This window comes from Rhinolophus hipposideros (genome assembly GCF_964194185.1).
Source record: "Rhinolophus hipposideros genome assembly, chromosome: 24".
Lineage (NCBI taxonomy): Eukaryota > Metazoa > Chordata > Mammalia > Chiroptera > Rhinolophidae > Rhinolophus > Rhinolophus hipposideros.
Window position 1 is genome coordinate 18202705 of NC_138070.1, and position 25914 is coordinate 18228618.

Genomic DNA, 25914 nt, shown 5'->3' on the forward strand with positions numbered 1-25914 from the left:
GCTCACAGAGGTTAGCTGAGTGTCTGCCATGCTGAGGTCTGACTGCGGCCCCTAATGTGATTTCTGTAGTGTACCACATTGTTGCTAGAAGTTTTCCGTACAGAAAAGTATTTGGCTTAAACTACTTCATAACCCTTGAAATTAAATATTCAATCCTGTAAAGTTCCGTGTGTGTGTGTGTGTGTGTGTGTGTGTGTGTGTGTGTTCTGTAGCTATCACTTGTTCAGGGGGTCTTTAAAGTTAATGGATCTTTGGGCTGCAGAGAAGGGCTTCCGGGGCTCCGTGAACACTTCTGAAATTGTACAATGTTGTGTATATCATATTTGTTTGGGGAGCAGGTCCCTTTCTTTCAACTGATTCTCCAAGAGATCTGTGCACGTACCTAAAATCACTAGGATTCCTGATCTAGTCAACCCCGTTCATTTCAGCGATAAAGAAACTTGAGTTGCAAAAAGCATGTGCTGTGCACAAAGGCATCCGAGAGCGGCCAAGTCAGAGCCAGGTCAGAGCAGAGCTCTCGCTCATCAGGGTTCTTTCCTGACCCCGAGTGCTTTTCCCATCCTGACAGAGAGGTGATGCTAACCTCTGCAGTCAGGCAGCTGTATTAGTGTGAGTCCAAGCCTCTCGTGGCTCTGTAGCCATTGTCTCTTTACAAGGTACAAGCTGCAATCCTCTATTCTAGTATGTGCAATTTGTAAACTGTTACACGATTGCCCATTAAGTCATTAAACCACATGTATTTTTTCTATCTTGATGGTAGCCTGATTAAACAGAATTGTAGCAGGACTGACTTTGCAAATTGTAATGTGGTGAATATACTTGGAAATATTTCTAGGTCTTCTGTAGGCCATGCCTCTCCATTGATTGATATCTTCAAATAATTTTACGTACAGCATGTGAGTATGTGAGATCCTATGGTATTTGAGGTACAAATACTATAGAATATATATGCAATCAGGTCAATCCGTCTTTTCAATTCCAAGCACGAGGAACAATAATAGTTTTACGAGGAAAAACTCTAGCTACCTTTTATTAGCCATGAAGGAGTATTGAGCTTTTTCACCCCAACATAGTCTTTGCCCTCAGATCTTACTACCAGGGGAAAGACCTCCATACCTTCATACAGTAGCAGGTCCTACAGAAAATAGTCGGTTTGCACAAAACCATGCCTCAAGATTCTCAACAGAGGGTTTGTATACCCTAAAGCTTTTAATAAAACTAGCATCTCCAATTTTTAAAAGAAATACTTTGGAGAACTTCGGTGATCAGGGAAAAGATGAAGAATTGCCAACGTGGAAAAATAGAATTAATTCTCTCAGTGGTTTGATGCCAGTCTTGGAAGATTTTACAAAGGAAGTTTTCTGCTGTATTACTAAGTTTCTGTCAGGCTTATTTTTAACTTAAGCGCTACTTTCATTCAATCCCCAAAACAAAAGATTTGGAGTTTTTCGATGGAGAGGTGGGGTCAAACAGATGAATTCTGTGAAGTAATTGGGATCTAGCCAGAGAAGACGGAGGAAATAAAGGTGTCTCAGTTTTCACAGTTTATTATTCCTTCCTTCTCGAAATACCTTCTCCCTTAACTTCCAAGACCCATGCACTTTCTTAGTTTTTCTCTTACCTCCTAGGCTGCACTTTCTCAGTTGTCATTGCCAGGCCCCCCTCTTTCCAAGCCTGAAATGTTGGAGGGCGCCAGGGCTCAGCCCCGGATATCTTCTCTCTCCATACGCAGTAATCCTGTTCTCTCTACACCAAAGTGCTGTTTACCACCCGTTTCTAGCTCTAGCCTCGGCCTCGTTCCTCAACTCCAATCTGCTTATCTAACAATCTGCTTACTCTGTATCTCCATTCAGTTTTCTCAAAGGTATCTCAAACTTAACCGACCCAAAAGCAAACCCTTGATTCCACCCCAACATACACTGTCCCTCCTGGATTCTCCCCATTGTAGTTAATAAAATCCCTGCTGTGGTACCTGACTCCTCTTTCTCTCAGACCCTGTACCCAAACCCCCAACTTCAAGATACATCAAAAATTCGGCGACTTCTCACCACCCTTCATTGCCCAGCCTGGTCCAGGCCGTCCTTCTTTCTAGCCCATCTTCTCCAATAACCACCTAACTGGTTGCCTCTGTACACTTCTTTCTCCACCCAGCAGCTAGACGGTTCTATGAAAAGGTAAGTCAGATCATGTCACTTGTCTGCTCAAAACCTTCCAGTGGCTTCCTCTCACGTGAGAACAAAAGCCAAAAACTCATTAATTTAACCCTCAAAACCTCCCATGTCCTGGCCTTGCCCGCCTCCTCCTCTGCATTTCCCACCCACCCTTCTCCAGTCACTCGCCCTAGTCCAGCCACACGTGAGGAGCTGCCTCACAGTTCCCCATGTCTGCCAAGCACGTGCTGCTTGCAGGGGTTTTGCAATTGCTGTGCCCTCTACCATTAATGCTCTTCCCACATCATTTACCTGGTTTGCTTCCTCCCATTATCCACATCTCTGCTCAAACTTCTCCTCCTCTCCAGGCCTTTCCTGCCCCATCCTGTCCAAAAGAACCCCCACCATTCAATCTTCATAACCTCACTCCATTTTCCCTTGTAGCCCTTCTCACTATCTGCTGTTAACTTTGATCAGGTTATTATGCGCGTGTCTGCCTTGAGCACGTAAGCTCGATGAATGCGGCGTTCACCACTGTAGCCCCAGTGCTGTGAACAGTGCGAGGCACATAGTAAGTATTGGCTGACTATTTGTTGAATGAATTAACTAATAACATCCGGATCTATTGCCGTTGCTTATTCTCTTTCACCAAATGCATAAATATCCAGCTGGCCCTGTGATATTTTATGTTTTATTGGTTTAAGCCACTCCTTGCCTATCTGGCCAAAGCTTATGTCAGTTTCATAGCAGTAGAAACTAAGAGAGGCAGAGCCCTCATTACCTAGTACCACACCCTAGTATTCTGATGAAATCAAGATGCACGCAGAACTTTAGAATACTCAAGTTTGTTTTTTCTTGCATTTTCCCACAATTGACATACACTGGACAAGTCTGTTCAAAAATAATCATAAAATCTGGTATACTGCCTCAGTTTCCCTAGCATAGCTGAGAACAAGATTGGGTCTGGGAGAAACAGACAAGCAAACAAGCCTGCACTTTCCCATTCCCTCTCTCAGATGCCATCTCATTTCCATTTAGGAGGACTGACACTTGTGTGGATGGCTGTCACGTTCTTTTGTGTTACAACTCAAGTTGTCAGCCTGTGGGAACACTTACCCCACCAGTCTCCAGGTTGCTGTCGATTGCTAAGGCCTGCATTTCTGGCTCCTGGGCCACTCCTCAACCGCTTTTCATGGGAGAAAAAAATGTAATAACACATAGCAATTAAAATTCTAGTAATTGCCACAGATTGGCTTGATGTTCTTACAATCATCCAGTTTAGTGGTTCCCAAACCTGATTACTTAACAGAATCACTTGGGCAGCTTTTTACAAATAGTTATTCATCGCCTGGGCAGCTTTTTACAAATACATATTCCCAGGTCCTTCTCTAACTCTGGGGTTGGATAAGAGCTCTGGTGTGGTATACACACCCTTATAGTCCCTGGGGAACTGGGAGGCAGCTCCTCTAATGTGTGGCTGGACTAGGGCGAGTGCCTGGAGAAGGGTGGGTGGGAAATGCAGAGCAGGAGGAAGCTGGCAAGGCCAGGACATGGGAGGTTTTGAGGGTTATATAGATGAGATTTTGGCTTTTGTTCTCACATAAGAGGAAGCCACTGGAAGGTTTTGAGCAGAGAAATGACGCAATCTGACTTTTAATGGAACCGTCTAGTTGCTGGGTGGAGGAAAAACTGTAGAGAGGTAACCAGTTAGGTGGTTACTGGAGAAAATGGGCCAGAAAGAAGGACGGCCTGGACCAGGCTGGTAGCTGAAGGGTGGTGAGAAGTGGCTGGATTCTGGATGTATTTTGAAGCTGGGGGTTTCACTCACCCTCTTTCTTTCTCTCTCTCTAGCAGATCATATATAATCCAGGTGATAATAATTGCCATGAAGCGAACAAATGAAGGGTAGAAAAATAGTGGAGATGGTGGGGAAGGGTTTTCTGAGGAGGCAACGTTTAGTGTGCCATGGCAAGTATTAGGGGAAGAACATTTCGGGCTGGAAATAGTGTGGTGTGTTTACGGAATGAAAAGCACCGTATGGCTGGAGCCCAGCAAGTGACTAGGGGACGATTGGGGTGTGGCTGGAGGGGGTGCCCAAGGCCACATCACGGAGGCTTTACAGACCAGGATGAAGGGTTTGGGTTTTGTTCTCAGTGCACCGGTGTCCCTGTGAACTTTGAGCTCTGTGTGTGAGGTCAATGGATTGCAGAAGCATCAAAGCACAAGCTGTGAGACCCGAAGGCTGTATTGTCCTCTGACGGCAAAGGGGACTAACATGGTGGCACCCAAGATGGAGAGGACAAGGTTTCAGGGCATATCCTCGTATTTGAAGAAAGTCAACAGGACTTGCTGATGAGTGGGAGGTGGAGTGAGGGAGAGGATGGGAAAAGCAATGCCAAGGGGCTTCTACTGAGTGCCCCGGTTGCCTCACCTGTGAAATGGCAGCATTAAGAGACTTCCTCACTGGTTTGGTGGTGAGCTGATATTTGTAAAGCACTAAGAACAGAGCTTGGCACATGGTAAAACACTCTGTAAGCATTAGCAGTGGTGTGATGATGGTGATTTGAATCGTCCAAGGTCACACAGCTGGTCAGCAGCAGGTCCAGGACGCCAAGCCAGGGCTTGCTTTCCTGCCTGCTTCAATTACCGTTGAACTTTTTTACTTATGCACACTCTCGGTAGAGGGTTTGGTTGTCGTGGTACATGATAGATAAGTCGCACGTCATACCATATGAATGTCACACCAAACACGATACATTACTGGGGTATTCTGTGCAGCCTGGAATTCCAGGCTCTTTTGGCTGTCCATAAAACCGTGCTATTTCAGACAAAACACAGGACCCAGATAGTGGGGCGGGAAGGGGTACAGGGAGAGAGATGGTTTGTGGATAGATGTTTTAAATATTAGAAGAGCTGTCTTCCAGAATCTAGCTGTGCTCGTGTTGCGCGTGCTTAGGCGGGAGTCGGTAAATGCAGTGCAACAGGAGTCCTGCGTCCCGGAAGTCGTAGGTCCGCGCATGCCAGGAGAAGGAAAGAGATAAAGCTAAGAATGTGAGTGTAACTCTCCCAGATGGTCAGGTTCCCAGTGATACATCTTAAAGAAGTGTTTGAAGTGCTTCTATCTGTCAGCTTCAACTAGGCTAATTTTTAAAAATTGCTCTTTGTACTGTGCCTTTCTCATGAACTTCTGTGAATTTAATGCATGCAATATGTGGGGGGAAATCCTATCCGCCTCACTTCCCATCCCCCAAAGTCTGAGAAGCAGATTTTAGAAGCATACTGTTGCACCTGCACGAATTTTGTCGTTGTACAAAATGGACCCGAGACCACGTTCAGTGTGTCTTGTTGGGAAGGAATTTCAGAAAGAAGTGAGAGAAAATGCCAACTCAGCCCTTCCTCCGTGCTGCTGACTGTCTGTTTTGTTGCACCTCTATCTCAAACAGCGTGGGGAGGACTGTTCTTCATTACCAGGGAATGTGAGTCATTCCCAGACTTGTGTGATTGGGATTCCAAAGCGTTGCTGTATCCGATGGTCTTATTAAATCCAAGTGTCAGTTCAGCCTTTCAGACTGTAGGGGAGAGCTCAGTTACAGCTGGTGACCTGGTTCTAGTTACCACACAGAGACACTGGCGAGAGCCGTGACCCCCTCCGAGCACCCAGCATTCCTCGTGGATGGCTGTTACCAACTGTTCCCGGATTTGGGGGTTTCCTGGTTCACTTGATGGGCTTCAATACATTTCAGCTCCCTGTTTGTATCCTCTTTGGGATCTGTATACTTTAAGGGAAAATGTTCTAGTGTCTGTGGACAAGCTGGTGCCAAGATTAGCCTGGTGTTTGGAGGGTACCTCGTTTCAGATTTACTCAGCCCTAGCCATGTTAATTTCGCTGTGCCCAGGGTCTAGCAAGACACTATCCATTTCCAGCTGGGTCCAAACAAAACAAATGAAACATCAACCAGAGAGGGAGGAGACTATGGATGTTGCCAGAAAATTAGTTTGCTCTGTCTTTTCTTTCTCCTAGAATGTTTCACAGCCAATGGTGCAGATTATAGGGGAACGCAGAACTGGACGGCACTACAAGGCGGGAAGCCATGTCTGTTCTGGAACGAGACTTTCCAGCATCCATACAACACTCTGAAATACCCCAACGGGGAGGGGGGCCTGGGCGAGCATAACTATTGCAGGTAAGATGAGGCCTCACCGTACTTAAAAAAAAATCTTTGGTCTCCTCTTCTAATTCTTTCCAACCTTGCTCACAACTAGGGAAAGCATCTGTCTCCTGTAGGCCAAGTCAGAAGGCCTTTCTTGTCACTATTTTAAAAATCTCTCTCTCTCTCTCTCTCTCTCTCTCTCTCTCTCTCTCTCTCTCTCTCTCTCTCTCACACACACACACACACATACACACACACACAGACACAGTCTACTACTCTTTTCAATGAGGTGCTTTGATACTGGATTTCAGTGCTTTGCTTTCCTGTCTGATCACTTGCGTGTCTTTTGGGGAGGGTTTTCTTAGTTGGCCCTTCCACCAGTGGGCAATACACAAACAGCAAAGCTTCTTTTTTATTTTTCTTCTTTTTTTTTTTTTTTTAAAGTTTCGGGTGTACAAAACAATGTAATAGTTAGACATTTATAGCAAAGCTTCTTAAGCTGCTGTGATGTCGTGGTCAAGCAGAGCGCCATTAGTGGTCCAAACCTCCCTCTGTTTTTTAGCACAAAAAAGCTGCCCTGCATGATCCTACTTTCTGCCAGGCCAGGATAACTTGCTCTGGGAGCAGCTGCCGCCATCAGATCTGTGCTATTTCCTTCCTGTCAGTAGACTAAGGTGTTTCTTGGCTTTTCACCTCCTGTCTGACTCTAGCAGGCGTTCTTCACCTGAGATCCATGATGCTTCAAATGTGTCCTTGAGATTTTCTGGGTAGATGATCCATGGCTTAGATCAGATTCTCAGGTATCAAGGATCCAACACAACTTAAGAAGCACTGTTTCATAAGGCCCAAAGCAGAAGTTCTAAGCCCTTTCGGTGATAGCTTTGTTTTAACTATTTATACCCAAGATCCTGGTAACATGACTCATGGTTCAGCAATGCGTTCAATTTAATTATTGTTAGGACAGATGCAGAGAGCCTCTTGAGCCGTTGGAACTGGGGAAAATGATTGCTGAGTTTCACTTGAGCTACCCATGGTATCCCCAGTTCCTGCAATATGTTAGAATCTCAACCATGGCACTGTTGACCCAGCTGAGCCAACATATTTACGCCTTCACTGGGTAGTCCACACTGTTTACCTTCTGCCCTCCCTACATACCTTTGCTAACACTTGAGAACCCTTGTGGTCGTCTTGAAGTCATCAGGCCTGCAGTCCTTTATCGCTGTGCTGTCAGCTCTTTCCTTCACCTCTTCCCTAATTTGTCCCAACTGGCCATTCCCTCGTAATTGTGTTGCATTATTTTTCAGTTTGTGGCTATAAAAGTATTAAAAGCTTTTCCAAAAAAAAAAAAAAAAATCTCAAAAACTACAGACATATATTGTTTAAATAAAGTTCCCCATTTTACCTTCTCCCCTCCCCCCTAATCCTTTTCACCAAGCCCCACTTCCCAGAGTAACAATTTGTATATGTGCTACTTCTCATTTTGCTGTCTTTTATGTTTTATTGCTAAAAATACACGTGCTCATTAAGTAATTCTTTCACATTTTATTTTAAAAGCTATATATGTTCTTTAAAAATTTTTTTTGTATAATTAAAAATTTAACCCCACTCCATTTCAGGTTTATTTCCTTCCCCTAGTTTTTCTATTCATAGGAATAGCTGTGTTAGGAAGAGAACCCAGTGTTTGTTTTTCGTTTTTATGTAGTTACTTATATTGTTCTTCGAAAGTATCTCTTCGTGGTGGGTTACTGGTTTATTCTATTATTCTGTTGCTTTCTATCAAGCATATCTTCTCAGAAGAGCTCCTGTTTTTAGGTCTGACTTGAAGGTAAATTTGAAATTTCCAAATAGATTAAATTTATATGGAAAAAAAATCTTTTCTTATACATTAGCACACAGTTCTCCCCATCGGCTCCCAGAAATGCACTAGTAAATATCCGTTAAGAGAACAGTGACAGCCGGGGACAACCATCTTCTTCCTTAGCCCTAGCCAGCTGCAGCCCTCTCCTGCTTTGATTTGATGGAATGTACCAGACCTGATCTACCAGTTTATGCTTCAGAAAAAGGAAGCTGAAATTGTTGATTGTTATCACATCAGAGAGTCTGGGCCTTTTGTTTTTAGCACGGCAGTGAAGTCAGAGATGAATTTGCTTCTTCTCTATTAAGCTATCCTGATGCTTTTCAGAGTGGTTTTGACATTGATAATAAACAGTTGTTTTCTAAGATCTTTACCAAATACTACATCAAAGCTAAACACTGAATAGAGGGAGGAAAATGACAGTGAAATACTGTTTAAAGAAGGGCTTTGTACAAGTTCTCCTACTTTGATTTCTCAGCTGACATCTGACACTATGTTTGTCTTGTGTGATGTTTCCAGATCCATCACAGTTGAGATGTCTGAGAGATGGCGAGTGATGGGAACACAAGTCTCTGGGCTCCACGTATCTGGATTAGAGGGGAAGGCCGAGAGACCAGGGAAGAGCAGAATTGGCGCTGGCACCTGCCTTTGGGCACAAAAAAATAAAAGGATCCTTTGTATTTTAGGGCAGCTTATCTTCTGGGCCACACAATAGGCTTATCCCTCTCAGGCCTGATAGGGGTTGATCCAAAGCTCTGGCTGCTGGGTTTTTATGCCCATTTCCGGCCTAACTGGAGTGTCAGGTTTCCAATATTCTGAGTCTAAATAAAGGGAGCTTGGTAAGCAGTGAAGAGAAAACGAGGCTATTCTGTGTGTCCAGTAACCCCTGCCTTTTTTTTTTTTTTTTTTTTGGTCTGTTTCAGTGGTGTTGCCCATTATTATCATGGCATCTCTGAGTTGAAAAGACCTTAAAGGGCATTTATTCCTAGCCACTCATTTAGAAATGTGAAATAAATCTTTTAAAATATTATTGCTATATTAGAAGTTGGTTCCAGGGTTATAAGGTTGTATGTTCTGACTGAAACTCTTTGGCATAGTTTTCTTCAGAATTTTCTGAGAAGTTAGTATTTTGAGGTAGCACTTTCTATCAAACGTAAGTTGGCCAGCCCGATCCTGGTGAAAGCTTATCAGTGGAGTCTATTATGTGAATTTTATTTTATTGTTTAAAAATTACACAGTCGGTATTCATTGTAGAAGAAATAAGAAAATAAAGAGAATCAGAAAAGAAAAAAAAGTTAAAATGACCGATAGTCCCATCATCCAGAGATAAATACTTTCAAGGGTTTGGTGTGTATCCTTCCCTAAATATGTCTTTTTAAATAATGGGATTGTGTCATCCATCATGGTTTAGAACTACCTTTTAAAAACCCTAACAAGACATTGTGAATATCTTTCCATATTCATAAATGTGTCTCTACACCACATTTTTACTAGCTGCCTAGCATTCCCTTATATGACAAGCACATTTATTTAACCAATCCTTAATTGTTGTTTCTAACTTTTTTTGAATTATAAAAACGCTGTGATGAAAGTCTTTGTAAGAAAAGAGTGCCTTGGAATAAAGTAATAAAGGACAAATTGCCATCTAAAAGGGGTTTGCATATTTTTGAGGGCCTTTGACTCTAATCACCAAATTGCCATCCTGACTGCGTCATTCCCATTATTATTAGCAGTATGGAGGACAGCTGTGCTCTCTCAGCCATGGGAATTGCTGTGTTTACACTTAAGGTGCCAGTGCTGCTTGTCATGATCTGTTAATTGGTCAATTGTCCTGGTTACTCTGTAGTGAATTTGTGTCAACATATACCACCTTACTCATTGCTCCCCTACGCTCCCACCCCCAAACTCCAAAGTATATGTCAGAGTGGATAGATACTACCAATTATTTCTTCTTCCTAAGCAGTGGCATTGAGGTACATACTAATTATTAGAAATAACAGAAGCGGAAGCAGGGCTTTTTGGTAAAACAAAAGCAATGAGCCAGTTGACTTAAAACAACGGAAATGTCACTAGTGTGTCCTTTTCTCCAACAGAAACCCAGATGGAGATGTGAGCCCCTGGTGTTATGTGGCAGAGCACGAAGATGGTGTCTACTGGAAGTACTGCGAGATACCTGCTTGCCAGAGTAAGACTCTAATGAAGGTTTCAGGACACTGAACACTAAGAATGCAGAGCAGAAGGGCACTGCCAGAGGGCAGGTAGTTCAGGCAGGTGGATTTCATGAAGCAGGTGAAAGAAGAAGCCATTCTGTGCTGAGGATTTTCACTTCTCTTGTTGAGGCTTTTCAGAAATGGCAATGTCTGGTTCCTTCAGAACCCCATTTCCTTGATAGATGAACCCAACCAGAATTTCTACTTCTACTTAATGTTTTCATGCTGATTCTTTCACGGATAGACATGGCAACAGCTCAGTAGCAAGGCAGAAAAAAAAAGGTACCATGTACCATGCACTTTTTTTTTTAATAAACTTTATTGGGGAATATTGGGGAACAGTGTGTTTCTCCAGGGCCCATCAGCTCCAAGTCCTTGTCCTTCAGTCTAGTTGTGGAGGGCGCAGTTCACTGGCCCACGTGGGATTCGAACCAGTAACCCTGTTGTTCAGAGCTCGCACTCTAATCAACTGAGCTAACCTGCCACCCCATGTACCATGTACTTTTGGGAATGAACTTTTTTAGAATGAATAAAGAACCCCTTTATAGACAATAAAGCTAAGTTGTGACACTACTTATTATTTGTATTTGACATACTGTGTCCCCTGAAAAATGGTATTCAGTAAATACCTAATTAGGCACCCTCCAAAGCCAATGCGATAGCCCTTTTCTCACATTAGCATAAACATGTTCTATTGTTTTTATGGAAACTTACAACTTGTCCCTTTCTACTACCAAAAAACCAGTTTCTTCAGCCTTTTACTACAAAGACTGTTTTCTAAGTTTCACTCGTTCATTCCTATATTCATTGTTTATTATATGCAAAGTACAAAAGGCAAAAAGATACCCTGATCCTCAAGGGATGTATAATGTGGCATGGGATCTTAGAAAGATACTTTAAAACAAGGTAGAAAATATTGTGGGAAGATTTAAAGTACAGAAACCAAAACTAAGCATGGTACTGTAAGGAGTTTACTAATGTAGTATTTGTAATAATCTTTTTCAGTATGCCAAAGGAGCAGGGGTTCTCAGTTCCTAGAGCTGAAGAAAAGGACAGCCCATTCATAAGATTTCTACCTGGGTTATTTTTTCCTCGTTATTTAAACCTACTCTTTGCCCCGTTGTTCTCACGCCTCAGGTCGGAGGCTGTGTGTGTAGAATAATAGGGAGGTTTTCCCGGGACCTGGGACTCTCACTCATGCCCACTACAACAGCCTAAATTCTGATGCCTCAAGGGGAAGGGGCAGCCGCTAAACTGGTGTCGCAGGCCCAGTGCTCACTTTTCATAAGTTAAACTTCCAAATGTCTCCACTACCTGGCAGTTAGGCCCTAGCTTCAGGGTCCTTCCAACGTATGTCTTGGTTCAGTCCTAGAATTGAGCTAACAGTAAAGACCAGAAGAAAGGGCTTTTGCTCAATCTACTTAATCAAATTTTTAAAATGAAAAACATCTCATTTGGCTCTAGTTATGTAAAGAAGAAAGGGGCAGGGGGAGAAAGGAAAGCAGATTTTTCTCGGTCCATTTGTTCTACACAAAGGTAGCCTTTTAGTACCAGCCTATGTCATTCTCTCAGGAATGGCAAAGAGGGGATTTAAATCTGGGCACTTTTATTTGGAAAGATAATCCTCAACTTGCATTTATAAAATATAATTTGGGCCAGTGGGAGCTGACTCATGTGGTCACTGAAACTAAGTTCCAGAAGGAAGAATTATAACAAAATGGTACAAACCATCTAGTACCCTTCTAATTCATAATATTTGTTGGATGTGCCTCGCTGTTCCAAAAAAGGAAAATTAAATATCATTTTTTTCTTATGGCTCCTTGTTTAACCCTCTCAAAGCTTCTCAATCTGGCCTTGAAATGGTATGGGTAGGGAGACTTACAGAAGTTGGGAATGAGAACTGGGGAGCACCTAGTTTGGGGGAGTGTCTAGCTTTGGTTCTTTGGAAAACCCTTCCGTTCACCCTGTGGGCCCCAGAGTTGCCCATCAAGCTGAGCCTCAGACCTTGAGTCTGACAGAACACTGTGTATCTAGTGTGTCTAATTAACATAGCTGAGAAAACGTCCCGTGATATTTGCAGCAAGAAACCTTGGTAATTGCCTGGTGGACTCATCCAAGATATAGCCTGCCTATTTTAGGCCAGTTTTGTCCTATTTCTGGATGTGGAGTCATAATTTTCATGAATAATACTAAACCAGTGTGTGAAGCCCACTATTCATGATTAGCATTGAACTTCTCATACAGGAAAAGGTCTGTGACATGATCAGATTCCTGGAAAGTTCATATCTGAATATAACAGACCCAGCAGGAGCCAGGGGGAATGAATGTTTAGGGACAAAACAGAATTTGGTTGAATGGTGGGCCATTGTGTGGAGACCGGAATCTCTGCCCTTCGGCATGTTGCATAAAGAGCTAAGACAAGCAGGGAGGCATAAATGAAGTATGACTCAAAAAGGGGGCCAAGAGAAATTTGGACTGTGCTCTTGACCTATGGAGCACGGATCAGAACTTATTCGTAAAAGAACAACTCCAAGGTAATTGGATTTGCCCTTCAAACCATTTCTGCTAGTGTGTTTCTCAGAAACCCCAAGTTCCTAGTGCAGGGAGAAGAAGTACAGATTTTTTAAAGCAAATTCCAACATCATCAAGTTTCCCATCCCTCTAGCTCCACCCTCTAGGTCCCTAAGTCCTGCTGGTTTGGCTATTGAGGGGGAAATCATTTGGCTTAAAAATTCATTCTTTGCATATCTCTCTTTTGTTAAATAATTCTCATCATTCGAATTCCGTTTCTTTCATTGCTTTTCAGGAACATGCTTATATAGACCTCAGCCTGGGTTTTGCTTTGCTCTGTTTTACCTGTAGGTTCTTCATAAAAGTTTTGTATGGTTTTTAAAAGTAAATAATCTAGTTGTGAGTCAGGGAAGGAAGCAGCAAATGGCATTGAAGACAAATACAATTTTTTTCACATAGCTGATTTGGGCCGGAGGCCACAGGCATGACAAATTTACCCTGTCGGCTCCGAGAGCTATTTTTGTTTGCTATAAAACAATCACTTGATTTCTACAAATCTAACCTAAAAATTCATCTTTGAAATAAGCAGGGAAATTTGAATATAGACTATTTATTACATTATATTAAAGAATCACTTTTATTATGTATAACAAAGTCCTTTGAAATTAGACACATACTGAAATATTTGTGGTTGAAATGATATAAAAGAAAAAAAGTGGACATTTGTTGATGTGGGGTGATAGACTCATTATGTTTTCCTACTTTTGTGTATGTTTGGATGTTTCCATTGTAAAATATAAATTGTATAACATTTTAAATATTAAAAAACATACATACATACAACATTCAAAGTATCTGGATTCAAATATATAACATGATTAACCTAAATTATAATCCTTTTACAAGTAGCTCACGGGTATCTGAGTTAGTTATTAAAGTCAGTGATTACAGTTTTAGTTACTAAACTTATTAAAACTATTAGTTATTCTTTAAAGTTATTAAAAATTCATCTAAGTTAGTTATTAAAATTAAAGTTAGATATTAAAGATATCTTTAAAGTTAGTTATTAAAGCTTAAAATCACAAGGACTTTAGAAGTTATTATCTGTGACAAATGACATTTTTAACCTCCGACCATCTGCCAGACCTTGTACAACGTACAAGACACAAGGGTGACATGGTCTGCAGCCTGTGGGGAGCCCCTAACCAAGGACACATAAACAGGCATATGCAAGACACTCTATAAGTGAGATGAGGAAAAGGTTGGGCGCACCAAAGAGGGGCATCTGCTAGGGGTGGGACGCAGGGCTACTGTTTGTCAGAGTGTCCAAGAGGGCTTAGGATGCAGTGGGGTCTCAGGGTAGGGCTTCCCCAACTTGAAGGTTCCTTATAAAAATGTAGTAGTAGCACAATCACCAGGGATCTTATTAAAACGAAGGTTCTGATTCAGTAGGTCTGGGACAGACTTGAAACTGCGTTTCTACTAAGCCCCTGGCATGCTGGAACTGCAGGACCATACTTTTTAGTAGTCGGGTTCTAGATGTTAGAGTTGGGGGAAGCAGGGAGGACCGAATTATTAAGATTGCCTTTTTAACATGGAGGCAGAGTGTGTCCACAAACAAACACACACGTTCCCAAGCAAAGTTCCTGTTGCCGAGACAGACATTTTAATAAGGCAGGCAGGATATGAGGTCTGAGAAGAATTAGATGGGGCCAGATCATGGCAGGTCTTATGATCTGCGTATGGAGCTTGAACTTGACTCAGGAAGATAGTAATGAGGCTGAGGAGGGTGTAGAGTGTCAGAAGGAGACCTTTTTCCATTGCTTCCTAAGCCTCTGTATTAGGGATGTAGGGCCGGGTTTCTTCTCCCTCTTAATCCATGAGAAGTTCTCTCGTGATTGTTTCCTTCACACAGACCCGCCCTAAGAGGACACCAGTGGCAGCACCTCTGCAGTATGGGACCTTTGGTCACTGTTAGCCAGCGAGTGACCTCACTGGCTCAAGTTCCTTTTAATTCAATGACACCCTGACCTTGTTAAAACAGGTTTGTTATTCTTTACAAAAATGCAACCTAAAAAGCAGGATATGAAAGCTTCCAACTAAACAGAGTTTTTAAAGTTGTCTGCAGCGTTTGAGTAAAAAGCCAAAGGCACTTGAACAGTGGTGGTCAAGGCATTCCCTCAATTATAGAAAATGTTTTGTTTGTCAGCACTTTCTGCATTTTAGTGTCAGCATTGAGTGTTAGTATGTTGTAGCTTTTATTTAAGCTCTTACTGGGTACCTACTATGTACAAAGCACTTTACCTTATTTAATGTTTTCAACAGTCCTGTGAAGCAGATGGTATGCCCACTTCTCCCCTCTCCCTCCCATTGTTCAGATGAGAAACCTACCCCTCCCCTACCATTGTTCAGATGAGAAAATGAGGCTAGACTAGTTACGTGATTTGATGATGGTTACACTCAGAGCCAAATAGGGTTTATTAATAAATCTAGGACTCCTAATGGCAAGACCAGTGCACATTCCTTCCAGTACTTGAGAATAACCCCATTTCCTTTATTTCTGTGAAAACAGGGGCCCTGGGATGGATCCAGGCTACTGTTGAGGTCATTCTTGAGAATTTTCTTTGTGGATTGTTTGGGAATTAGAGTTTGAAATTCTGATGGTATGCCGAATTATTAAGATTGCCTTTTTAACATTGTGGAAACCAAAGGATTAACTCAGTGGCGACAGAGGGTCTGCAGTTCAAGCTGTTAGCTCTAAGTCATTTTCTTTTCTTCTTTGGGTTTGGGAAATGCAAGCCCCAGGAGTAAAACAGGCTGCAATGTATCCAGGAAGCATTTGCTGCACAGCAGAGCTGCTCTGTAGAACGTTGGGCTGTCTCCGCGGGTGTTCCCAGCCCAGCTGTTCTCAGCTGGGAAGGGGCTCCCCAGGATTGGACCCTTTGCATAAAACACTGCATCAGGCAGCCTTGTCCAGGTCTCAGGGTCTCTCCCAGCACCGTGTCTTTATTGCATGGGCAGAAGTTCACCTTGAGAAAGACTCATCTCTGTGCATCATTAACACTTTACAGCTAAAACAAAACCTCAAACTTTAGCCAACAGCCAAAGCAAGATCAAAATGAACATTAATAATATAAATTGTGCAATTTTCCACCTCGTCTGTCTTTCCATTACAGTTACTTAATGTTTTTGTTTAATTGAACCCTTTAGACTGCCCAAACTGGCGTTGTCAGAATCGTGTTTTTTGTTGTTTATTCTTGCTTTATATGAGTAGTTTTGTTTTCCCAACTAGACTAAGCTGTTCAAAGATAGGAGCAGGGGTGGCTCTGGAATTTCTGTGAACGAGAGGCTTACGTTAGAAAGCGGAATTCCAGAATTTCTTTGAAAGCTGTATTTGCATAGCAGGGACCCTCATTTTACTTGGATTGTATGTTATTTATGGAGGAGTGCTGATGGAATTCATGGGGCTTTCCTCCATCAAGCCACAACACCTAGCACAGAGGAGGCCATAACAGGTGTTCATAAATACTCTTGATGACGTGAAATCGTGTGTCTCCCCATAGAGAGAAAACACAAGCTGGTGGAAAGAATGCGGACTTGAGAGTCACACCAGCTTAAGTTTGAATCATGACTCGTTTAATAGCTTACTGCAAAATGACGCTCCCCTGGGCCTTGGTTTCTTCATCTGTGCCTTCCAGGGTTATTTTGAAGATTAAATGAGTAAAACATACATGATCCTCAGTCCAAGACACATGATGGCATGAAAGTACCATCGGGCATTGTGGTGGCCTATGCTTCCCCTAAGGGACAGACTATCCCCGGAGTGTTCCTAGCATCTAATTCCTAAACGGCATTCCTAACCTGCGTGTTGTTTCTGTCCATTCCTTTTTTATCCGACTGACCGCGGGGCTTTGTCCCATGCCTCAGGATCTGTGGTGGCCGTCCCCCTGGGGCCTGATGTGGCATTGCATTCAGAGGCCCTGCATTAGTTCTTACAGTGCAGTTTTATGGTTTCAGATCTGGCATATAGACTCGATGATTCTTTGTTTTGGGCAGTGGATATTATTTAATTTTCCATTAAAAATATATAGACTTTCTGAACCAAATGGACATTTTCCTCAGTGACAGATATAGACTGTATTTCCGAAATGTTCTAAAGCACGGTTGTGTAAAGCATACTGATAACTTTAAAAGGGGAAATCACTTAGATCAATCAATAAGGGTGATTTTACTGAAAACCTTTACGCCAGCACTTACTGGAATATACATATTATGTATAAGGAATATACATAAACATAAGAAATAGTCCCCACCCTCAATCTTATGATGTGATTGGGACTCTGAGTTGCAGAACTAGGAGGTCAGCCCACCAGTTGTATAAATAAGATTGAACTACGAAGTGGAGTGCTGAAGAGGAAAGGGCTCAGGATGGGTTCTGGAGATTGGAGGTATCATCACGGTGAGGGCTGAGGGAGCAGGATGGGTCGGAGCACGCCAGGTCAGGGAACAGCCTGACAGACTTGGAGGAAAGGCACAGGATTATTGTGCGTGTGGGTTGGGAGCCAAGCTGCCCGAGTAGAGGAGTGGACAGAGAGGAGCCAGGTCAGACCTTGAAAGCCAGAGCTGATTAGGTGGCATGCTATAGGAAGATGAGCCCATTGACAGGATGGATCGGAGGAAGGAAGTTTGGGGAGGAGAGGATAGGTGTAGATTTCTCAATCCAGAGGATACGGGCCTGGGCTATGATGGCAACAGTGAGATATATCAGGAAGGGTTACATTCCAGATACATTTAGGAAGAAGACGGAACTCGATGACATGTGGAATATATAAGGGATGAAACAACAGGAAGAGTAAAAGATGGCTCTGTGGTTCCTTGCCTGGGGTATTTGTGGTGTCCCTGAAAAAAGAGTTCGTCAACAAACTGAGCTCTTCTTCCAGGAGACACAGCTGTGTCATCCTCTTGAACTTAGACTGACCTTCTGTTGAGTAAGGTGTTTCAGTTGTCTGTTACTGCATAACAAGCTACCCCAAACCCTGCTGGCTTAAAACAAAAACAGATTGTCATTTCTCCTGCTTCTGTGGGTTGGCTGAGTTTCAGCTGGGAGATTCTTCTGCTCCTCTCCTGTGGGCTCTGTCAGGTGACTGCCTTCACCTGGGGGCCTGCTGGGGCTAGGACATCCAAGATGGCTGCAGGCCTCTACCTGGGTGACTGTTCTTTCCAGCAGCATATTCAGACCTCTTCTATGGTGGCGGGCTTCCAAGAGAGAGGAAGGAGAAGCTGCCAGTCCTCTTAAGGCACGAACTCAGAAGTCCACCACATTCTATTGATCAAAGCAAGTGGAAAGGCAAGCTCAGATTCAAGAGGAGATGAAATTGATTCCAACTCTTAAAGTAGGGAGCAACACACATGTGTGGGGGGAGGGGAGAAATTACTAGAGCCTCCTTTGGAGACTGTCTACCACATTACATGACCAGAAATTAAGTTTTAGAGAAGGAACTCCCACAAGAAGAGAACTACAGCTGTGATCTATCACAGCCATACGGGGGTCAAGATCCTTGGGAACTCTTACTACCTTCCCCTAAAGGTAAAATTTCATAGGGGAAGAAAAGGCTGTTTACTTATTTAGGTGAGTTGTTACAGATTCAGAGACACATGTAGGGCTGCTTGAAGAATCAGAGTGACTGGAAAGGAGAGTTGGTGCTTAGAAATAAATTTATGGAGGTAGGGTGAGGCCATGTTATGATAGGACTTGGGCCAAGATGGCAGCTGTCAGATTCAGATGGAAGTTTTAGATGGACAGGATGGGATGCAGTATGTTCATGGTCACGGGCCGAGCATGTGGATGAATCTGCACTTAGCCCACCGATGCTCTGATGTAAGGATTCCATGTGATTGGTCCTCTGATAGGACACCGATGGCATCGTGTCCTGTGTACTTGGTCCTTGTTCCCATGGAAGGGAGAAATCAGCCACTGAGGCACCAAATATGGAGTCCCTGGGGCAGAAGATGGTCTCTGTCTCACAAGGTTAAATGACATTTAAAATAAGCAGAATCACTGCATCGTTTCTGAAGAAGCAGATTTTATTCATAAGAAAAAGTAGAAGATATTCTTCAGAGCCAGGGAAGAGTTTTCTAAAATGCAGGATCAGAACTTTGCTTCTGGTTTCTTAAATATCCCAGATCTGGCCAGAGCACTGGAATAGAAAATGCAATAATAGTCAGGACTTCTTATGCAAATTATGAAGCTTTGTATTCAAATTGAGCTTTTACCATAATGGGCACACTTTCTGTCTTTGTCAGGAATTGTTTGATTGCCAGGAATAGACCTCAGAGTAACTTGAGCCAAAGAGATCTATTGGAAGGACATTGGAAGGACATCACAGAGTCAAATCCCTGTGCCCATGACCTTGGGAAGAAAGTCGCCATTCTTCCCAGCTCTCTCATGGTGTTGCACCTCTGCATCTCTCTCAGCATGGTGTTCGTTCTTCTTCCTCTTTGTTGGAAGCAAAGCTTGTTTGTCTGGACCAGCAGAACCAGCTCACTTACCAACTCATGCGGTTCAAACATGGTCGGTTGCCTTCATCCCTACTCGACAGAACCCTACAAGTCCAGTGCCTTCAATTCACCAACTGGAATCCCAATTCCAGCTTCCTGGGAGAGAGAATCTGGTGGTCCCAGGGGGAGTCAACTGTGGCCAGAGGATTGGGTCCTTCTGCCCGTCCCCAGTGAGCAGCAGTCATGGGAGCAGCTCCTCAGAGAAGGTGCCATGGGCAATAGGTGGCCCTCAGAAAAGGGCTGTCAGCTGTGGATGTGTGGATCTCCTTCACACTGAGGTCGCAGCTATATCCAAATGTAGCAAGTGTTTAGTAAGCCTACCTGGTTGCTTCCCAACAGTTCCTTGTGATAGTAAAAGAACAACAGTTCCTGGGTTAATCTGACTAGAGAGCCTCCTTCCTCAGCCATCTCTAACATTTTTATCTCTGTAAAGAACCCTGAACATCTGAAGAGAATGCTGGGAACTAACTATCATGAGTTTTAAACCATCAGCTATGATCAACAAGGGGTTTATTGTATTTTAAGATGATTTTTAAAAAATTGAATGTGATGAAGCCTCTTTGGTAAGAAGAAAAATGCATGACCAAGCCACAGGACTTTAAAGTGGTCTTGAAAGTAAAAGGGAATTTGAGCACAAATATCCTTTTTCAAATTGACTTTTCCTCCCTGCTTCTGGGAAGAGCCAAGGGTGGGACATGGTCTGGAAATCTACTCAGTTGACCAGTAATGCTTTTGAAGACTACATGACGTGTCTTCTCCAGCGAGACTTCGAGCCACACTTTCCAGTGCGACTCAGAGGGCAGTGGCACCCCTCAGAAGCTGGCCACTGTCTCTGAGGCTGGCCTTGTGGTGCACAGAACATTGAGGGACCTGCGTGTTTGAGGATTCTGTCTTTAATCTCAGGGCGTCATTTTCATTTAGCTCCCCCAGACTAGCCCTGTCAGGATAGAAGGTCAGGGACACCAAGAAAAAAACCATGGAGTGAGAATCCGCAACCCTAGAGTTCTACGCTGTTCTCCATTTCCATCTCGTATGCCCCAAGGCAGGGCCCTTAATCTTGCTAAACTGATTTCTTCTCTGTCACATAGGAATAACATCGTCTGGCCTGCCTTCCAGAAAGGGCTGTGAGTTCCATGCAAGATGTTTATGTGAAAGTGCACTGTATGCTAGCCAGATGTAAGAGATTAACATTTGAATATCTGGAATCCAACCCAGTTTTCTGAGGTGTCTGCCTTTGATTTTTGTCTTTTAATTCAATGCTATTTTACTTTTCTATTACTAAGCAAGTTGTTCCTGTTTGTGTGGTGAATGATGAAAGCCTTATTCCATATAATAATAAACACTATTTATTCAGCACATAGTATCTTGCCAGGTCTTGTGGTGTTTACTTTATTTACATTATCTCATTTTAATTCTCAGAAGAACCCTTTGAGTCGTGTATTGTTCCTCATTCCACTGTTGATAAAATTGAGCTTAGAAAGGCTGTGGTGGAGGAGCCAGAATTCACCCTAGGGTCTGTCTGACTCCAAATCCCACGTTTGTGACCGCTGCAAAATGCTGGCTGCTTCTGGGCAGATGAAGGTAGTACCAGTGCCCTTCAGAATCGTGCCAAGTACCAGGAAGAGCACAGGCAAAAACAACTCCTGAGCTCTAATGTGAATGGCAGAAAGTGGCGAGCATAAAGGCCCTCCCTCTTTTAGAAACGATTTGTTCTTTTTTCCCCCCCTTCAGATTTCAGAGAAAAGGCAGTAAGAATTCTTGCCATAAGTTTATTTACAAGCTTATCTAGTATGTTGAGTTCAACAGTTTGATCATTTTTCAAAGTGACTGCACCTCTTAAAAATGCTCCTCTTCATGTCTGTTTCACAGATTAACTAAAACATCCTTATTTCTTAAGCAGTTGGTGTCTTACTATAAAGAAAGGTGCAGCAAATCCAGATCCAAAGTACACAGTCATCGTAACTAGTAACCGCCAGTTGTTTTCCACTGAAAAATGGCACATTTTTCCCTGGGCCCTTGTCACAGTGGTCCCCGAGGTTGTGAACCTCGGATGCTCTGTTCCAACATAGCACTGTTGGAAGCCCTGGGAAAGGTGGAGAGACCCAAAGCAGAGGAAATGGCGGGCCTACACCACGTCCTTGTTTCACGCCCTCGTTCCCCTGCGTGCAAGGACTGAAAGGGAGAAATGATTTATTCTTCTTTTTCACACAATTCTAATAAGCTCAATAGTTTTGTTCTAAGCCTAAGAAGGAGCAAATTAAGAAGAGGATAAGCAAAGACTCCAGGCGGTGACAGTAGCAGGAAGTAGGTGCCCTCTCGAAGACTCCTTTCAGTTCTAATGTTCTGAGGGTTCAGCAGCCTTGACAGTTGCCGAGGAGACATATTACATGTTAAAGTCAGACATAAGAACATTAAAAAGCACACCAGTCTGGGACCATTTGGTGAAGTACGTTTGATGACCTCCAGCCACCAAGACAAATTTAAAGTAGGTTAAAATAAGTTAAGCTTTTTTTTTTTTTTTAAAGAAATAGCTAATGCATTTTATTTATTTATGTTTAGTTTTATTGGGGAGTATTGGGGAACACTGTTTCTCCAGGGCCCATCAGCTCCAAGTCATTGTCCTTCAATCTAGTTGTGGAGGGCGCAGCTCAGCTCCAAGTCCAGTCACCGTTTCCAAACTTTAGTTGCAGGGGGCGCAGCCCACCATCCCATATGGGAATTGAACCCATATGGAGCTCGCGCTCCAACCAACTGAGCCATCCAGCCGCCCCGCCAGAAGCTCAGTGGCATCTCGTCTTCATTCTAGTTGTGGAGGGCGCAGCTCACTGACCATGTGGGCCAGTGGGCCAGAATAGGCAACCCTGTTGTTCGAGCTCGTGCTCTAACCAACTGAGCCATCCAGTGCATAGCTAATGCATCGTAGAAATGTTTCATCCAAAATGATAAAGATAAAATTTTAAAATTGATGGAAAACTCAGTTATCTAGAATGGTGTTTCTAGATTGCCAAAGAGGACAGTGAATAGGCAGGACTCAAAACCAATGGTTACTCACTTTCAGTGGACTTTATGCAGATCAGCTCTGCTTTTCCCTTTTACTCTGTTCTCTTCATTCACTGCTGCCTAAGAAGTGCCTTGACCCACTCACTCCATGGTTTTAACAGCTGTAATCGTAGGACCTGTTTGTTTTAGCCCACAGTTTTAGAGTATCTGCTGTGTGACTGTGACCATGCCAGGAATACAAGGGTGTGTGGAAGATACAATCCTACCCTTTAGCTGTTCAAGGCCAGCTGGGGAGAGAGACACATAAACAGGTGTTTAGAATCAAGTCCAGCATAGGCTGCTGTATAGCACTACACAGCGGAGGTGGCAGGGGTGGTGGGAGGACCGTGGGGCTTTCCAGGGAAATTGAGGTTCAGGCTGCAGTCTTAAGTAGGGAAGAGTATATTCCAAGCAGAGGGAATAGCACGTCCAAGAGTCCAGAGGCCAAAGAGCACCATACAGTGGGAAACTTGCACATACACTAATTTATTTTGATCTTCATCTAGAGTGTGATCCCAGGGATAAAGGGGTCATCCTGATGAGGGAGGGTAAGGGAACAGCACAGCTGGGCTGGGCTTGCCTAACATGTGAGAGACTTTGGACTTGACCCTGGGAGGCAACCAGGGATCTCTGAGGGTTTTAAGGAGGGTCCCTGCATACCTCTCCAGTTCCTGTTGCTTTTTTCTCTCTGTCTCTGGTCATATTTACTTCTTTTTGTTCCTGCAAAGGCCAAGGTCATTCTTACCTTATGCCTCTGCCCTTGCCACTACTCCTGCCTGGAATGTGCTGTAAAGATTATCCCGGTTGTGGTGTACTGACTAGAGTAGAGTAGAGTGGGCCTAGAAACAGGGAGATGGAATAGGCCAATGCAGTGATCTGAGAGGAAATGGTGTTCTAAACTGGGGAAGTGGCAGTGTGGATAGAGACACGGACAGCTGCTGCAATATTTTAGAAGGTAGAATTGACAGTGTCTGGCAAGTTAGGCAGCAAGGATGCCACCTCAGGCCATTGATATTCACACGAATGGAGCAGCAGCATAGTGTGATCTGATTTGCAGTCATCTACCTCACGGTGTGCTTTGGGACCTCACTGCCCCAGGGGAACACAATTCGATTTGCTCACCAAATTTTGGTGAATAAAGCTTATAGGTTCCAGCTGCATTAATGCCGCCCATGGCCTTGTTTATGTCTAATCTTAATATTTATGACTATGTGCCTTGGGCGCCCTATAAACTAATACCTAATAACATGCTTACTTGTGAGCATAATGGAATAAATGAGACAAAAATCAGAGTAAATGGCCAAGACGATCATGATCAAGTAGTTCTTATTAAGAACCATTAAACGTGTGGCTTGGGTTTCCATATGCAATGCCCCTTTAACAAACTTGGCTTGTATGATATGCCCTTGACTAGATGCTTAATTCACTGCATTTGTTTAAACTCTAAAACCCAGCCATTCCCAAGTCAGGTCCCCACTGAATGCTAGATTCCTACTGCCCAGAGTTTTTCTGTTTACATTTGCTGCTATAGAGATTTGGTTTGTTTCCGAAAGATGCATTTTAACATTTGTGTGGTGAGCCACATTTGTTATATTTGAACCATGTGTGACGTAAGGGAGAAGGGTAAACACTTGGCTTAAAGGGGGAAGGGTGACTCTTGGTTAGCAGAGGTACTTCCTGCCAATTTAAAATGAGCTGGTTAGATGTAGATGGTGGCAGAAATTAAGTGTGTGTGTGTGTGTGTGTGTGTGTACATATACACATGTACAATTTTATATGTCAAAAGACTAATGTGGATATAAAGCTTATTAAACTGGACCATGTTGTTTTTCAGCCTTAAACATAAAGGAAAAATGCTTTCTAAGAGTCTATATGGCTCACTTTGGAATTGAATAATGTATAACTCTTAACTGACCTAGAAGTGCTTCTAGGACCAGGCCTCATCCATGTCTTATTATATCTTCAGTTATATAAATTGTGAGGAGCCAAATAGAGCAAGTAGGGAAAGGGCTTCATCTGATAGTGGAGTGATTCATAAATTAATAATAACACAGATGAAAAAGTAAGGTCCAGAGAGGTTGACTTGTCCATGGGCCACAAGAAATCCATTCCTTCATTCGCTAAACATATATTTAGTATGTATGATATAGGTGTAATAGTTACTTATTTCTGTAGAACAAATTACCCTGAAATACAGCGACTTAAAAACAACACACAGTTACTGTCTCATGCTTTCTGTGGGTCAGGACGTCTGCATATGGCTTTTCTGGGTTCTCTGCTTCAAGATCTCTGATAGGCTGCAGTCAGGTGTCTGCCAGTGCTGCGGTTGCATTTGATGGTTCCACTGGGGCAGGATCTTCAAGCACACATGGTTATTGGTACGATTCAGTCTTTGCAGAGACTGAACAGCTTGGTTCCTTGCGGGCTGTTGGCTGAAGGCCATCCTCGGTTCTTTGCCACATGACCTCTCTGACATGGCATATTTTTTATCAAAGCATATAAAGCCAAGAAGGCAATCGATAGAGTCTACCAGCAAGACCGAAGTCACAGTCTGTTGTAACCTAATCACAGAAGTGGCATCCCATCAACTTTGCCACAGAGTATTGGTCAAAAGCAAGTCACTAGTCCAACCCCACTCAAGGGGAGGGGATTACACAAGGACACAACTACCGGGAGGTGGGGATCACCGAGGGCCATCTTTGAAAGCTGTCCACCACAGCTGGTACGTACGATATATTCAGGTTTCTTTATTCTCAGATACAGGTTTTTCTACAAGACCAAACCAACACTAATATGTTTACTGGGGTAGGCTGAATAATACCTTCCCCTTCAACATGTCTATCGATGTATTCCCTAGAATCTTTAAATATGTTTTCTTATATGGCATAAGGGACTTTACAGGTGTGATTCAATTAAGGATTTTGAGATGGGGAGATTATCATGAGCCCAGTGTAATTACACCGGTCCTCATAACAGAGAGGCAGAGGGTCAGAGTCAGAGAAGGTGACGGATGTGATGCTGGAAGCAGAGAGAGGGAAGGAGATGGGATGATGGAAGTAGAGGCTGGAATGGTGCAGACACAAGCCAAGGAATAGGGGCAGCTTCTAGGAAATGAAAAAGGCAAGAAACGGAGACTCTCTTCTTGAGCCTCCAGAAGGAAAATCAGCTGACACCTTAATTTTAGCCCCTTTAAGACCCATTTAGTACTTCTTACCTCTTGAACTGTAAGTTAATTTATGCTGTTGTAAGCCACTAGGTTTGTGGCAATTTGTTGTAGCAGCAATAGGAAACTAATATATTCACCAAAGGACCTTGGGGAAACCCACTTGTGAAGCTTTTTTGAGGAACAAAGGGAGGCACAAGGCATAGGATGATGGCATTCATCAATCAAGGGTCTTTCCTGTCCGCTAGTGACTCTGAAACAATTTACGAGGTGTGAT

General features: G+C 43.2%; 1 protein-coding gene across 1 annotated transcript in view; it reads left to right on the forward strand.

The window, feature by feature from the left end:
• The window catches only part of KREMEN1 (kringle containing transmembrane protein 1), a gene marked incomplete at its 5' end in the record, with an annotated part of 56908 nt that overhangs the window by 2780 nt on the left and 28214 nt on the right, over positions 1 to 25914 (forward strand). The window contains 2 exons of the mRNA XM_081037790.1: positions 6172 to 6334; positions 10250 to 10341. Coding sequence (XP_080893916.1) covers positions 6172 to 6334; positions 10250 to 10341 — 255 coding nt within the window. The remainder of the gene's footprint in view (positions 1 to 6171; positions 6335 to 10249; positions 10342 to 25914) is intronic.